At 37.8% G+C, this 15225-nt stretch overlaps 1 protein-coding gene across 1 annotated transcript; it reads left to right on the plus strand.

Annotated features, from left to right (window-relative positions):
* Positions 1-8697: 8697 nt before the first annotated feature.
* LOC127777471 (xyloglucan endotransglucosylase protein 7-like) lies at positions 8698-12708 on the plus strand. Its single transcript, XM_052304069.1, has 4 exons — positions 8698-8959; positions 9634-9734; positions 9840-10033; positions 12064-12708. The coding sequence occupies exons 1-4, from the start codon at positions 8788-8790 to the stop codon at positions 12518-12520; spliced, it is 924 nt and encodes a 307-aa protein (XP_052160029.1). The 5' UTR covers positions 8698-8787; the 3' UTR covers positions 12521-12708.
* Positions 12709-15225: the final 2517 nt, after the last annotated feature.

The raw sequence follows: 15225 nt of genomic DNA on the forward strand, positions 1-15225 counted from the left end.
TTTTTGTCCAGATTAGCTTCTCTGTTGTTAAATTGCTGAAATCTGAGTTACCTAGGTCTGAGTCTGTGTTTTATTTTGCAGTAGAAGCTTTATTTTGTTCTAAATTTAAATGCCCTATTGTTGCCTTTAGATTTTGTGCGTTTAGTCGATCAGTTGCTTGTTATCAGTGGGATTTTAATTTTGTTATTTCGTATAGTATAAAATATAGTTATCTTGCCCATAATTTTCTTTACTTTTCTTAGCCTGAGTAGTTTAATTTCTGAGAACTTGTTTCTTCCTTTTAGCTTTCCCTAGATTCTTTAATTAACTTGAAAAGCTAAAAAAAAAAGTCTAGATTCAGTTCTGTAGATTTATTTTCTGCAATTCCGTGTTCTTTTCAAGTTTCTGTAGTCTATTAGTGTTTAAGCCTGTCCTAACTAGCTACGATTTCAACGTAGTAGTAGTCGCTAGCTCAGAAGCTAAGGACCTATGAATTGTGTTTCCGTCGTAGTAGAGTTCACCCTTGGGATCAAGGATTTGTTCGTTGATGAATCCCATGAGTTGTTCTTGAACCGCCGCGATAAATTCCTTGTATGTGGTCAGGTTATCTCTCATGCGAATAAACTATATGAATGTATGAAATTGATTGGTAATTAAACAAGAAATCGATACGTAAAGAAATTTTGAATTTATTTGTACGTACATCGAGCTCTCTTGTGGTGATGATTTGGTCTGTAAGGCAGTGGCAATACTCGCACACGTAATAGCCGCACAAGTTAGTTCCCTGCTTTTGCTTTGTGCACTACAAATAAATGACAAACGACAAGAGATCTAATTAATATACACTTGTATGTATTTGAATCGGAGAAATATAAATGTAGAGCATGTGTACTCACAGGAAATTTGAACTTCTGCCTAAGTCTTTCTCTCCATTTGCCACGGACCAAATGACGGAACCGATACCAAGCCCTACATGGAGTTTAAAGCTATGATTCGTAGTAGCAATTAACATAACAAGATTTTCTTAATTAACAGAGGAACTTATTACAGTACCTGTCTATAAGTTCGAAAACCTTGTCAAACGTAGACTCTTTTTTATCCATTGAGTCATATACGTTGACGGTGCAGGCCGACAAGTCGAAGAGTAAAAGCAACCAGTGGAATCTGCAATGTGTGTGGGATGCATTACATATGAAACACTTAGCAAGTTCGTACGGGAATGAAATTTGGTATAGGAAGACAGTAAAATTAAACTAACTCTGTGTTGTACGGCAACAGTATGAACGTCTTGTAATGCTGCCCCTTCAAGAGATGGACGAGATTGTCCTCTGTGGCTTGCGGATATTGGTCAAGCATTGCGACGTTTACTTTCCGAGGGTCGATGAATCCAGTATCGAAAACCCCCCGCCGTTGGGCCCTTTGAATCTCCATTCTACAACGATAAAAGGGAGTATATTATTTTCTATAGTCTACTTATATACAAGGACCTAATTAATTAAAGGAGACGTAGTAAGAAATCTAACTAAATGATATACTTACAAAATCTAGCAACTCATAATAGAGACGTCGAGGGCGTCCAGCTGGTATAGTTCGTAGATTCCCTTGAAATTGATCCAGAAAATGTCATCTCCTTGCAAGAAGTTCGTGTCCCTGATCCTCGCTCCGATCATCTCTCTACCGGTGGCGCACATCTCCATGTACAGCTGATGGAACTTGTACATTTGTGTGGGTAGGGACTGCAGCAGCTTAGGCTTGACAAGCGGTTTACCGAGTTCGTACATGTATTTCACTTCCGCCTTTTCGATTGGTGCGACTCCTAGCAATTGATCCATAGTTAGACTGGTGTCAGTAATAAATTCTTCTATCGTCATTTCTTTACCGGTCACCAATGGCTCGATCTCCTGGTTTGGTTGCTCTCCAAGCTGAGGGACTGGTTTGGACTTTCCAGAAGATGCTTTCTTCAGCGTTCGCTCATAGTCCGATAGCTTAATGGCCTCCTTGGCAGGTGCAGACATACCCCTGAAGAAGTTCATGACACTCGGGTCTATAGGAATCTTCTTTTCTGGACATCGAGGCTTGAATTGTCTCTTGACTTCTGATGCCACGTAAGCGTCAAGCTCCTCTTGCGTGCAATCGTACCCCGGGTCCTTGTTCTTGGCGGCGTCAACTTTCGCCTTCTTCGTTGCCCTTGTGTGGGCAGGCGGTGGAGCTTGGGGGGCCCTTGACTTTGAAGGTGCCGGAAGAGGAGCTTGCGGAGGAGTCGGTGTAGGAGCCCGAGGAGGAGTCGGTGCAGGAGCCTAAGAAGGAGTCGGTGCAAGAGCCTGAGGTGGAGACGGTGTTGGAGCATGAGGAGGAGATGGTGCAGGATCCTGAGGAGGAGACGGCGGAGCCGGAGGAGATGGTGTACGAGACGCCGCTTGTCGCCCAGGGAGGATGATGTACCGCATGCGCCATAGAATAATGGCATGGCTTGTGTCTCGTAGATGCGTCTCACCGTCTCCTCCAGGGTAATCCAGCTCGAGGTCCTCGTACGCGCCTTCGACCAACTCAACTTCGACCTTGGAGTATCCTGCTGGAATCAGCCTGCAGTGGTAAGTACCTGAAGGGTCCGTTGGGATGGCCATGCCCGACGCCACCTTCATGTGGTGAGAGGTTATTTATTAGTAATCAACATATATAAGCAGCAACTAGCGGAATGGCCAAATCTAAAATATATAAACTACGAGCTTACCTTTATTGATAAGTTCTTGAAAGGAATATGCAGCTCACATGGTGTCCGCTGAGTGATGTCATCAACGGGGCAGGTGGATTCGTCCTGGGTTTGCATGGCTGATCGTGCTAAAATAGCACCCCGCAAGCGAACGGGTGCCACCGTGAAGTGGCGAGTGTCGTGTTCTCCTCAGGGACCAAGATTACCGGCAAAACACTCCTTATAAAAGCTAGATCGATCGAAAAGTTGGAAAAGATACTGAATAGAATCTAGGAAAGAAACTGAAATTAAAACTCCGAAAACTATAGATGGGCAAACTACTAAGTACAGATCAGTGAAAGGAAGTGATGGGGAGAAAGAACAGAAAAGAAAGAGTGGAGGCAGAGTGCGTCTAGCAGGAATTAGAAAGATTGAGAAAGAAGTGGTAATGCTAATCTGAGAATAGAATGGTCGATAGAGAGAGTGAGAGAGAGAGAGAGACGAAGAAAGATCGGGAAGGAAGTGAAGAGGTGAAAATTGAAGAACTAAACTCTACTACTATGAGATCAGAACATATAATGGATTGTAATTAATACATGACTATATATGTTTCTATATGCATGTGTACACATTTTCTATAATGTAAATATATTTTGGTCATATATATATATATATATATATATATATATATATATATATATATATATATATATATATATATATATATATATATAGACACACACACATGCATTTGCATAATATATATGTATAAATACATATATATATATATATTATGCATGTACATATCTATTGAAACATATATAAATATAATATAATATATATATATATGTATATATTATATATGCATATATATATATATATAAACCATGCAGCAACAGGGCCATGCAAAAAAAAAAGGTCAGCTCGATCTTTAGTCCCGGTTGGTAACACCAATCGGGACTAAAGATGGCTCAGCCACGTGGCCTGCTGAGCCATCTTTAGTTCCGATTATTTCATCCGGGACTAAAGATAGCGATCTTTAGTCCCGGATTAGTAGTCCCGGTTTTCAAACCGGGACTAAAGGGGGTTACGAACCGGGACTACAAAGGGTTTCTCCACCAGTGGTTGTCTCTCTCGATGTAGTTTCTTCACTGATTTCTGTTGCACTCTGCGTTGATCTTGTTTGTTCTTGAGGTTTGCACGGTGCGGACGTAAATTTATAGCCATGTATTTCGTCGAAATATGGAATTCTCAGGTACGTATGTTCTATGGAAATTCAGCCATATGGAATATGTATTTGAGCATTTGACATTTCGAGATGATGTATTACCATGTAATATAATAATAGGATATGCATTGTTTGGAAATGAATTGTGCGCTAATGACTTTTTGTTCGCAGGAAGCGAAAATTCTATTGCCTGATCGTTTAATTGCTAGTAACCACCATTAATTTGGTATAGAACTATATCCACCAAAGTTGGAAGGAAAAAATCACTACTAGAGATTCGACTTTTTTCATGCAGCCAAAATCGATTTTGCATGCAGACGGACAGCTCGCATTTGTGTCCAAAGGTCTGCAAAAATTAGATTTTTGTATGCGGCCAGCGCAACCTTATGCGAAAATCTGATTTTTTTTCCATGTGGGCGCTTAAGCCGACCACATGTGAAAAGAAAGAAATCACAAAATAAAAATAAAAATTTCAAAAATCCAAAACTACACTGAAATCCTAACCATAAAATCCTCTTGTCATCGTCCTCATCCTCCAACCACCGCTACCATTGGCGCCATGCGCCATCCTTCCGTCACCGCCGTTGTCGTCATCCTCCTCCTCCCATCGCCACAGCTGGTGGATCCAGACGGGAGGGGAGTCCGCCACGGGATCTAAGCGGGGGAGGGCAGTGGCCGATGGATCTGGGAGGGGGAAGGCCGCCACCGCCGCATCGTGGCAGGAGATCGAGGGCTGCCGCTGCCATTGCCCACGCCCGTGCCCGCCATGGCCCTTGCCCGCCCCCACCGTCCCACTCGTCCACCGCCGCCACCCTCGCCCTCCACGGCTCTTGTCCATCACCGCTGTTGCTGGAGCCCGTCGTCGAAGGAGAGGAGAGGAGTGGGGTTCTGGGAGAGTGAGGAAGGAGAGGGGAGAGGATGACTTAGTGGGAGAGAGAGAGGAGAGAAATTAAAGAAGAGTAGAAAGAGAGATGAGTATTTTCGCTTGCAGGTCAGGTCACTTTAGAGACCCACATGCGAAAATTGATTTTTGCATGCGAGGTTTTTTATTGAATTGTATGCAAAAATAAGAGCCGTTTTTTGCAGGCATCACCGGTTACGATTCGCCTACATGCAGGAACATAACGCATTCATCGATGTAAGTGTATATTGTCATCACATAATGCATATATTACACATGGACCTGCTCGTCTACGAGACCTTATATTTGGAAAATATCAATAAAGTAAAGAGTAAATAGACTACTCAACATCTTTTTACAGAATATCATTTTGCAAAATTTCTTTGGAGAGCTGTACAATTTTCTTCTGGTTTATACAGCCCAAATAGTATTTCTCATATCTTTAAAAATTGGCTTGTGGGGGTCGACAAAAAAATCAGGAAATTTATTCTTACAAGAGCATCTGCTATCTATGGTTGAGCAGAAATGATATGGTTTTAATAAATCATCACCTTTATTCTATATGCAAGTTCTTTTCGGTGCAACTTATTGGCCCCGGTCCTAGGCACAACTATAAAAGTGTGATGAAGACATCAAGCTTTTAAAGTCTGCATGTCATAATCTTAAGACAAATATCATGTAACTTTTTTTGTTTGGATGGAGGTTCACAAGCTAGTAGGATCCAATAATTGTGTACTCTTTATCTTATGTTGACGTTTAGTACTTTGTGTTTGCTTCATTTTTGAGAGTGATTTAGTGTAATAATAGGCTGTAGCTCGTTGAGCCAAGGCCGGGATGGTTTTCTATTCCATTATCTAAAAGATAAACTAAAGAGTAAAAAGCATTAATTAATGGCAGTGGCGTTCTGCCTTTGCGTCCAAATATAATGATTCAATTTTCTTTACTAAGTGGAAAAATGTACTTTTAGTGCCTACTGCCTTGAGTGCAATTATTCATATCGTAGTTATAAACTATAGGTCTTAGGGTTGCTATTATAATCATCCAATACTTTACGGAGGCATAAAACAAATTAACCCACACATTAGTTTGGATTGAAACAGGAAAATTTTGAGGCACCTATTTTTTTGGTGGCCCATTGTGGTCGCTCATGTACCACACACCTACCAGCCTGGATCAAAATTTTGGTAATTTCGGACCCCCACCAGCAAACACAAATCTCCCCCAAAATTTTTAGATTTTTTCAAATATTTTTTACTTTAGTCACATTTTGTTCAAATTCAGTCAAAACATGTTAAAATTTCAAATAATTTTGGTCAAAAACCACCGAAATTCATGATTTTAAAATTTTGGCAACGTGTCAAAATATCGGAAATGTTGGTGATTACGGAAATTGCAAACCAATTGCAATGACAATAAAAATAGTGGATTGCAATGGTTTTTATTTAGTGGTAATAAAATTTCGATAATAAAAAAGGACGTGGAAAAAATATATTGCTAGAATTAACAAAATAATTATTATCGCTATTTCATGTATTGCATTAGTTTTGCTTGCAAATTTTTTTTTGTTGCAGTATCACAGAAGTATTAATAGTGTCAATATTTCATAATGACACAAAATATTTTGACATAAATTTTATATTTGTTTATATTAATTTTCACATATTCGGTTTTAAAACATGAGGTCAAAAACAAGCTTGGCATGAAATTTTATCGTGCTTTTGGTATGAATTTTAGCACTATTAAGAGACTTAGGCTGTGTTCGGCAGCAAGTTTTCCCAACTCCCCTTCCTCGTGTTTCGCGTGCACGCTTTTCAAACTGGTAAACGATGTGCTTTTTATAAAAAGTTTCTATACGAAAGTTGCTTTAAAAAAATCATATTGATCTATTTTTTTTAAAAAATAGCTAATACTTAATTAATCACGCGCTAATGGACTGCTCCGTTTTCCATGCGGAGTAGATTTGTTCCCAACAAGTCCTACTGAACTCAGCCTTAACGGAATAAGGGCAAACCCAAGCTTTAGATTCAAATAACAATGTTAAAATTACAAAGTTGTAATCGACGATGGAAACAAGGAGCACAGTTGCCTCTTAAATCAAAGAGATAATTTATTTTTATCCTATTCTAAAAGCTTACAACTAACTTGGTCCCCTTTTCCAACTTTATTCATTTAACCACACTTGCTATTGGATCGTCTTCTACCCACATTGTTAGGGGTGTTAGAGCCATAGAGGAAATACATCTCTTCTTTCTATAAATCTAAAGCCAACTAAACACCTAAAGCTCAACATGCAAGCATAGTATTTATTAGCATTTCTAAAACATATATCCAAGTATACCACCTCACCCATTAAGCATACAAAACTAAACATGCATGTATATAGTAAGGACAACACCAATGTATATTACTAACATGGGTATTAGTGTGGGACTAAACGATAGGCGGTAGTAGGAAGAGACCCCATCCACAATGCTTATTTTGGCGAGATGGCAGTAAGGTGGGGTCCACAGGGTAAAAAAAATCGACGCTACTCAATTCCTTAGCTGCTGCCGGAGTAGTGCTACTGGCTGGTTGTCAGAAAACACTGAGCACATGCATTTTATATTCTATTGCTGCCAGTAGTAGTGATACTGCTGGGTTGTAACTGTGCACCACTCCCACAATGAATAATACCAGATAAGTAGTCATTTAATACTTACTACCTAGTTTTTTAATATTGTGGGTGCCCTAATTATATCTATAATTTATTTTATTCTAAAACTAAATATATACATGCTAAATCATCATTCTCAGATTAATTTTCATCCAAATCATTTCATCATTTCTCCATTATCTAACATATATTAATCATTCTTATTCTCAAATCATTTTCATAATATTTCAATCCAAATCATTTCATAATTTCTCTATTATCTAACATATATCCCGCAGCAAAGCGCAGGGCATTTAGAGAATGAGCAAGACCAAAATTCTCGTGAAGAAATATGTCAAACTATCAGTTTTGTCGCATATTTTAGTCAAATTTTCATCGCATATTTTATAGGAATAAAGTGAAACAAAACAGAGTCAAAAAATAAAAAGAGAAACTAGATCAAATGAGTAAGGGCATGAATGATATTTTTTCCTAATTAGTTAACATCCTTTAGTCTGAGTTCTTATCTCCACTTTTCCCAACTCACCTCCTCCGTTTTCCACGCGCACGATTTTCAAACTACTAAACGGTACGTTTTTTACAAAAATATTTCTATATGAAAGTTACTTTAAAAAATCATATGAATCCATTTTTCAAATTTATTTTAGCTAAAACTTAATTAATCATACGCTAAATGCTGCTTTGTTTTGTGTCCCGAACACATCAGACTAGATGTTCGTTTTTATAAAAAAAAAGGTCAAATGAGCAAACTTAAAAAAATAATAAATTAATTAATAGTTAGGTTTTAAAACAGGGTAAAAACACAGTTGCTCCTTAATCAAACCAGATCCTAAATTAATTTCCATCCTAGAACAGGTGCACGTTGACCACCTGCTAAATTAGATGGCAAGCACACACAGCTAGCGCGCGGTAGCAGTAGTCGTAGACCACGCTGGAATATTATTGCCTGTTTCGGTCTGTCCAAGACGAAAACAAAACAAAACAAAACAGCATTGTAACGTTCATGCGAAGCACTAACCTTTGCCAAGAACACCATTAGTAGACGACTAACCCAATCAAACAATGCCATTATTCAAACACATCAAGCTGGCAAAATCTCTTCAGGGACCGGATGCTCAAACCCAGAAACGTTATTCTGTCATGGACTACATGCGTACCAAAAACTCGCCAGTTCAACCTGAAATTATCAAGTAGGTCTCAACTTGCTACATGTATATAAATTCCTCTCTGAATTCTTGAAAGTCACCGATCCATCCGAACAAAGAAAGGAGGAAGAAGAAGCTGTCGCATAGGTACTATAGCGAGGTTTCAGGAGGGGAGATCGTTGATCGAGGAAGATGGCGAAGGCTCTCCTCGCCGTCGTCGTCGTCGCCGTGGCGGCGGTGCTCGAGCTGGGGCTCGTCGGAGCCAACTTCCAGGATCAGTGTGACATCACGTGGGAGCCACAGAACGCCAAGATGACGGAGGGAGGAGACCACCTCACGCTCTCCCTTGTCAGCAACTCCTCTGGTAATTAATTGTCATATCTGATCCATTTACAGTTTTATGTTACTGATCAATAGCATGCATGTCTGATCAATCATCAATAGTGTGTACATTTATCTTGTGGGTACTTTTCTTTTTCACATTCAACACCTTTTGGGAACAATATAATTTATGGTACTGATTGTGCATTAACACACTTTGTTTCCATCAGAAGAATTTTGTTTTACTTTTGACCAGTACAGTTAGGCCTAATTCATTGCATATATATGATTGTACGTCGCATGCTAGTCATGTTTATAATGTGCACTACCACATAAATTTGGTTTTAGCTCACATCATCAATTAGTTAATTCCTCAATTTGTTTGTTCTAGTTAACCTTGGTTTGGGTAACCATGTTTCAGCCCAATCAGTTGAGTCAAACAAATGGGCTCAAATAGCAAACTGTCCCATCCATTAAGCCCATTTCCCCATTTTCCTTATATCTGAATGATTTTTACATAATTGGCTGTATTAGAGAAGGTGGAGGATGGAAAAAAGAGGTGGTAAAAGCCACACGGCCGTGACGATTAAATGCATTCTGAAATGATCGATCAGCTGTTTTCTGCCCTGAATCAGAAATGAACTAGTGGTCGATCACCACAAACTAAATTTAATTAATGTATCGATCGTGCGTGGCATGATATGCACTGGGCTGCAGGTTGTATGCTCCGGACCAAGAAGCAGTTCATCTACGGCAGCGTGTCGACTCGCATCCAGCTTGTGAAGGGCAACTCGGCCGGCACCGTCACCACCTACTACGTGCGTACATGACATCTCAATTTTTTCCATCAAAACAAATGATCGCCAGCTCTCAACTGAACCGAGATCCCCTCACAAGACACAAATACAAAAATGTGGTTGCAGACATCGTCCATCGGCGACAAACACGACGAGATCGACTTCGAGTTCCTGGGCAACACCAGCGGCCTCCCCTACACCTTCCACACCAACGTCTTCGCCGACGGCGTCGGCAGCCGCGAGATGCAGTTCCGCCCCTGGTTCGACCCCACCGACGGCTACCACAACTACACCATCTTCTGGAACCCCTGCATGATCGTGTACGTAACGTAAACAATCTAAGCTACCTACCATGCACATAACCCACTGAGGCCTTGTTCGATTAATCCCTGAGGGAGCGATTGGAGGAGATTTATTCCATGCCTATTGTGGTGTGGAATTATTTTCCCTCAATCCCTTTCAATCCTCTTCAATCTCCTCTAAACTGAACAAGGCCTGATGGATCCAAAAGAATTATACGATGGTGTCATAATATACATACCAATGCTATAGTATGCTAATTACATTTAGACTAACTAGCATGGTGGTCCACGCAGATTGCGCGGCTAACATCATTATTTTTTCTCTCATATAATAGCATATATGTTTTCTCATTATATTATTCAAATATATTAAAATGACAACATAATTTTAAATTTTGCAATAACTTTACAAAACTACTAATGTGTAATATTCATATTATATTTTATATACATGATAGTTATTAATTATTTTTAATATCAATTTTTAGTTATTTGTAAATTATATATATTCCTATATGGATTCTAGACTTGTCTTTTAATATTTCTTTTTTTAATTCTGAATTTTCTGTAAATTGTATTTCTATATAGACTATATGATTTTCTTCCAATATTATTTATTTTTATTTCTGATTTTTTGTATTATATTTTATATACTTGTTAGTTATTAATTATTTTTAATATCAAATTTTAGTTATTTTTATATTATATATATTCCTATATGGACTCTAGACTCATCTTTTAATATTTCTTTTTTTAATTCTGAATTTTCTGTAAATTGTATTTTTATATAGACTCTATGCTCTTCCTCCAATATTATTTATTTTTATTTCTGAATTTTTATTATTTCTAATTGTATTTCTATGTGGACTCTAAACTCATCTTTTAATATTATTTAATTTTTTAATTTTGAATTTCAGTTACTTCTAAATTGTATTCCTATGTTGACCTTAAACTATTCTTTCCATGTTTTTCTTAATTTTGAATTTTAGTTATTTGTAAATTATATTTTTATACGGACTCTAAACTCTATTTTTAAATTTTATTATGTTTATTCCAAATTTTAGTAAGTTTTAAATTCATATATGGACTCTATACTCTACTTGTAATATTCCTTATTTTTTAATTCCGAATTTCTATTTTTTTTCTTAATTGTATTTCTATATGGACTCTATACTCTACTTCTAATATTCCTTATTTTTAATTTCAAGTTTATATTATTTCCTAATTGTATTTCTATATGGACTCTATACTCTACTTCTAATATTTCTTATTTTTAATTCCGAATTTCAGTTATTTCCTAATTATATTTCTATATGGACTCTATACTCTACTTCTAATATTAATATTCCTTATTTTTAATTCCGAATTTCAGTTATTTCCTAATTATATTTCTATATGGACTCTAGTCTCCTCTTCTAATATTCCTTTTTTTTAATTCCAAATTTCAACTATTTCTAAATTGTATTTCTATATGGACTCTAGTCTCTTCTTCTAATATTCCTTATTTTTTAATTCCGAATTTCAGATATTTCTAAATTTTATTTCTATATGGACTCTGCCTTTTCTTTTTCTCCGATTAATGTGATAACTTCTAGGCCATGAGAGCGAAAGTGGAGGTTCCTTTTTCTTTTCTATATGGACTCTAGTCTCCTCTTCTAATATTCCTTATTTTTTAATTCCGAATTTCACCTATTTCTAAATTGTATTTCTATATGGACTCTAGTCTTCTCTTCTAATATTCCTTATTTTTTAATTCCGAATTTCAGCTATTTCTAAATTGTATTTCTATATGGACTCTGTTTTTTCTTTTTCACCGATTAATGTGAGAATTTCTAGGCCATAAGAGTGAATGTGGAGGCTCCTTTTTCTGTTCCTTTAATAATATAATAGATAGATGTGCTATAATATATGAAAATAGTTTAACCACAGGTTTTATCAAAAGTCATCGGTATCGTCTGACCAAATAACCAATAATATCCCGTCATCTCTACGATCAGATCTCACTGGACAGACGACTCAATTGAGAGACACAAATATTTTTGTTTCAGGTGGTTCGTGGACAGCATCCCAATCAGGGTGTTCCGGAACCACGAGAAGGAAGGGGTGCCGTTCCCGACGAAGCGGCCGATGTACGCCTTCTCCAGCATCTGGGCGGCGGAGGATTGGGCCACGCAGGGTGGCCGCGTCAAGACGGACTGGACCAAGGCCCCTTTCGTCGCCGAGTACCGTGACATCGGCCTCAACGTCTGTGAGTGCCCCGGCTCAGGCTCAGGCTCCGGCTCCAGCTCCAGCTCTACCTCCGGCGATGCCGAGGACCCGGCGTGCGCGCAGCGGTGCGCGACGTCGGACCACTGGTACGCGGCGGAGGGGCTGTGCCAGCTGAGCGACAAGCAGCTGCGGCAGATGAAGGCGGTGCAGCTGGGCTACACCATCTACGACTACTGCGCCGACGCCCAGGCCAAGGGACGCCCCGTGCCGCCGGAGTGCAGCATGCCGCAGTACTGATCATGCATGCGCATGTCTAGTTTCACTTGATTTTTCATGGCATGTTTGATTAATGGCTTCTTGGAAGAAGTAAATCTCTGTTGTTTTATTTTGGATTATATATTATATATGAACATGATTATTTGATTTGTTCGTGTACTCATGTTGTTCTTCTCTTTTTTTCCGATGAATGCATTGTGTGTTCTTCTTGTTCGGGGTTATAATGGGGTGTTATATATAATTATCAACCATAGGTATGCACTGCACTCTTATTTATTTTGTGATATGTGTATTCACTACAACAAAACCCCCCCAAAGAAAACATTTTATTTGTAATATAGAGACGTTTTGTTTCGTCTCCGCAAACAAGTGAGGCGCTTTTATAAAGTGTCATAGGAACGTCTTCGTTTGGACCGTCTCAAAAATATAGAGACATTTCCTAAAGCGTACCTAATTTATTTTAAGACGTTGTTAGAGACGTGAAATATCACCTCTACAGGCATAGAGACGCTTTTAAAAAACAATGTACAACGTCCATAGACGCATCCATTAAGAAGTTCTGTTGCGTCTCAGTAGTAGTATTTTAGCACATTAATTAAGACGTTCTGTTGCGTCTCGGTGGCAGTATTTTAGATATAGCGTAGTATGTATTTTATACATTTAGTATATTGTAACGAGTACGTATTGTATATAATTATATATATGGATGCACATTAAATTAATCATATATTAATTGAGTCTATATAGATGTGCATGTAAAAAATTACATGGGCAGGCAGTACCATATTCCCGACCATATACAAGAACATATAATATATTAAAAGGGGAAAGGCTGTACATGCTTGTATGAGAGCAAGGAGTTTACAACAAAATAAAACATCCATGTAATTTTAAATAGACATATACAACTAACTGGAAAACTAAAGTGCAATAGACACACACATATATAACATCCTACAGCTTGTTGTGCGTGTTTTTCTAAACTGCTAGAAGGAAATCTATAATATTTCTTCAAAAGGAAAGTTGAATATCAGGGCTTCCACTCTTTCTTTTCTTCAGTCCTCCATTCATTATCCTATAGTCAGACCAATAATAACAGCAAAATTCTGGTTATGAGCAGAGCACTCGTATGAAAGGGCCTTGCTACTGGGCAGAACTTGTATCCCTACGCTTTCTTACCTGAAAGGTCAAGATATTATATTAGTAACGAGATATATGCAAAAAAAAAATGCAACGTGACAAATTATAATAGGAGTTGAAATGATTAATATTACATAGGGACGAGGCCAAGGAATGACATAACCAATTGCCTCTCTTAATGTAGTACAGTTTTCAGATGGTCTTGGCAGTCTCTCATCACCAATATTTGTAACACTATGAACAGCCACACCATAATATTCATTTCCAAGCATATTTCCTCCAACCACATATGTGCTATCTGTAGTCACTAAATTTCCCTTGGCCACTACTTTGCCTTTGTATACTGGATTCAATGAAAACAAGAACACCACCCTTTGATCCTATCATTTTGAGAAAAACAATATTGTCATTCGCAAAACTAGGAGCATTGTCATTCATGAGCATATGAATATTTATTTTATCATAAACAGTGGAAACCACATACTGATTTAGATGAAGTATTCTCTAATACTCCCTTTCTCTGAGGCCCCTGTGTTAAAAATTTTAAAGAATCAAAAGTGGATGAGCAGGCTTGATCAGCATTAATACTAGAACTAAAAGAGCATAATAGTTTGAATCTAACCTGTTTGGCTTTATCAGGTGGTAAAATTGAATCCACACAGTTAGTTCTAGTCCTTTTGACAGAGCTTTTAATGCTTGATTGCTACAATTGAAAGTCAACTTTGTGAAATGTTGTAACAATCACATGTTTCAGTAATAGAGTAAGATTTCTGTAACACACCTTTGCAGTTATGTGGTCATATGGCAAAGCTTTAGTAGAACAATTCTCTTTAGCTCTAGTTGAACTAACAGAACATAATTGCTGTAATAATAAATGAAAGAATTAAGACATTGGCAAACTTTGATTCAACATTTTTAAAGTAGACATTCCAGAACCTGCACATTATTTGGTATAGCATTCTCATTGGCATGTGGTTCCTCACGGTTGTGAACAAACCCATTCATAATATCAGTACCATCTTGTTCAGAAACATAAGCCTGAATAAAAAATCAAACAAATCACAGTATTGCCAAATAAGTTTACTAATTGATATTTGCGTGCTTAGTTGTATATACCTCATTGGTCACATTCTCACGTGGCACCATTGATTCCACATTCATTTGACTTGTTATGGACCTTTTGCCTAAGCTTTCCCCACTTAGTTGCTGTAATTGAAATTCATTAAAATTAGGTATTATTGTTTAAATCAAGCAGAACTCATTATGTAGTGAGATTTTCCTAAGTCACCTTAGCATTTGTGCGTTCATATGGTATAGATGGATTGAAACGACGACCTTTGCCATTAGCAGAACTAATAGAATGTACTTGCTGCAACTTATGATAAATGTCAATATTTAGAAATTGTGAAAGCCTCAATTAAAACTTTTCAAGTAAACACCGCACCTGCACATGATTTGACTTAGCATTGGTATTGGCAAATGAATTATCAAAGTTATTATCAAATTCATTTGTACAGTCAATGTCAACTTGATCAAACATATCAACCTGTAACCAAAAAATAACTCAGACCTTCTACTTGTATCAA

Source organism: Oryza glaberrima, chromosome 6 (assembly GCF_000147395.1).
Source record: "Oryza glaberrima chromosome 6, OglaRS2, whole genome shotgun sequence".
NCBI lineage: Eukaryota > Viridiplantae > Streptophyta > Magnoliopsida > Poales > Poaceae > Oryza > Oryza glaberrima.